At 56.3% G+C, this 1,699-nt stretch overlaps 1 protein-coding gene across 3 annotated transcripts in view; it reads left to right on the forward strand.

Annotated features, from left to right (window-relative positions):
• The window catches only part of LOC108509906 (dynactin subunit 1-like), a 51,562-nt gene that overhangs the window by 16,652 nt on the left and 33,211 nt on the right, over positions 1 to 1,699 (forward strand). For all 3 annotated transcript variants that reach the window (XM_017839521.1, XM_017839519.1, XM_017839520.1), the window contains exon 4: positions 94 to 125. In XM_017839521.1, coding sequence (XP_017695010.1) covers positions 94 to 125 — 32 coding nt within the window. The remainder of the gene's footprint in view (positions 1 to 93; positions 126 to 1,699) is intronic.

Below are 1,699 nucleotides of genomic sequence, written 5' to 3' on the forward strand. Positions count from 1 at the left end.
ACAGGGCTGGGGTCAGGGCTGTCCCTGGGGCTCACAGGGCTGGGGTCAGGGCTGTCCCTGGGGCTCACGGCCCTGCCTGTGCTCTCTCCACAGATTCCGTGGATGCCGCCAAGACCAGCAAACTGGTGAGTGCCCCCAGTGCTTCGGCACCGCTGAAGGCTTTCGTCCCTTTGGGAAGAGCACACGGACACACACGTTCAGCTCAGTGCTCTGGGATAAAGTGCCCATGGAAAAGTGAATTTATTCTGAGCCCATGGGAAACAAGGTGTAAAAATGTCATTTTCGGCCACTGGCCGGGGATTGGTTGGTTCCTGAGGGATCACCCAGCGCCAGTCCTGGTGTTCCATGTTTTGATCTGAGTCCAGCCAATACTGCAGCATTCCCTGGCTGCTTCCTTCAAACCCTGATCCTCATGAAATCATGGAATGGTATGGGTTGAAAGGGACCTTAAATCCCATCCAGTCCCACCTGACACCTTCCACTATCCCAGGTTGCTCCAAGCCCTGTCCAACCTGGTGTTGGACAGTTCCAGGGATGGGGCAGCTCCAAGGACTCTCTCATCCCACAGGAAGAGTGCATTCCTTGGAATAAGTGACATTGGCTCTCTCTGGCTTCTGCACCTCCGAGTGTCTTTATCCGGGAGCTCCAGTGGCTCCTGGGACATGGATAGAGACATGTCATATCCATTTGGGATGGGCATTTCCTAAGGAACAGGAAACTGGAGCAGGTTCCTGTCTCCAGGTACTGCTGAAATCCACCCAAGCAGCTGTGCAGGTGTGGGATAGTGAGGAATCATGGAATTCTGAGGTTGGAAAAGCCCCCTGAGACCGTGGAGTCCAGCTGGTCCCCAGCACTGCCCAGGTCACCACTCCTGGGGAGCAGTGATGGCACTGGGTGATCCTGGGGACACAGAGGATGGATTTGTGTGTTTGGGGTAGAAACTGGATTTTCCTCAGGGACAAACTGGTCCAGCTGGGGTGTGGGAGCTGTGGGAAAGGAGATGGCTCCCCTGGGGACAAGGGGCTGCTCCCGTGTGTGGCACCTGCAGGGCTGGGTCGGGGCACATCGAGGCCCAGCCTCCTGCACTGCCATTCCAGATAATTCCCAGGAGTGGGAATTCTCCTCCCCATCCTGCTGTGGAGCCGGGTGCTGGGTCAGAGTCAGCGTCTGGGCACAGCTGGGATGGGATGGAGCAGCACTGTGGGTGCTCCAGGGGGCTCAGACCCCGGGGATGTGAGCTGCAGCCAGAGGGCAGGGTAGAGGAGAATTCCCTTCCCTGTACTAAAGGGATTTGGGAGGTTTTTTTGGTTTTTCCTGCTGTGTGCTGGCAGGCCCCTGGCACTGCTGGGGCCTGTGCCCCATGTGTTCCCTGCCTGACCCACAGCATCGAGGCTCCCACTTTAATTATACCCCGGAGTTAATTAAAAGGCAAAGAGTATTTAGTAAGTGAAATCAGGATGCTGAAATGGGGATTGTTCTTGGAATGTTTTGTGCTGCTGGTGTGGAGAAGGGATCAGGACAGGAGGTGCTGCTCGATGCACTGCTGTGCTCCAGGGCATTCCCACTGGTTTGGTGTGGAACCATGGAATGGTTGGGAGGGACCTTAAATCCCATCCAGTTCCATGGGCAGGGACACCTTCCACTGTCCCAGGTTGCTCCAAGCCCCATCTAACCTGGCCTTGGACCCTTCCAGGGATCC

The sequence above is a fragment of the Lepidothrix coronata genome, unplaced genomic scaffold, assembly GCF_001604755.1.
Source record: "Lepidothrix coronata isolate B3197 unplaced genomic scaffold, Lepidothrix_coronata-1.0 Scaffold430, whole genome shotgun sequence".
Lineage (NCBI taxonomy): Eukaryota > Metazoa > Chordata > Aves > Passeriformes > Pipridae > Lepidothrix > Lepidothrix coronata.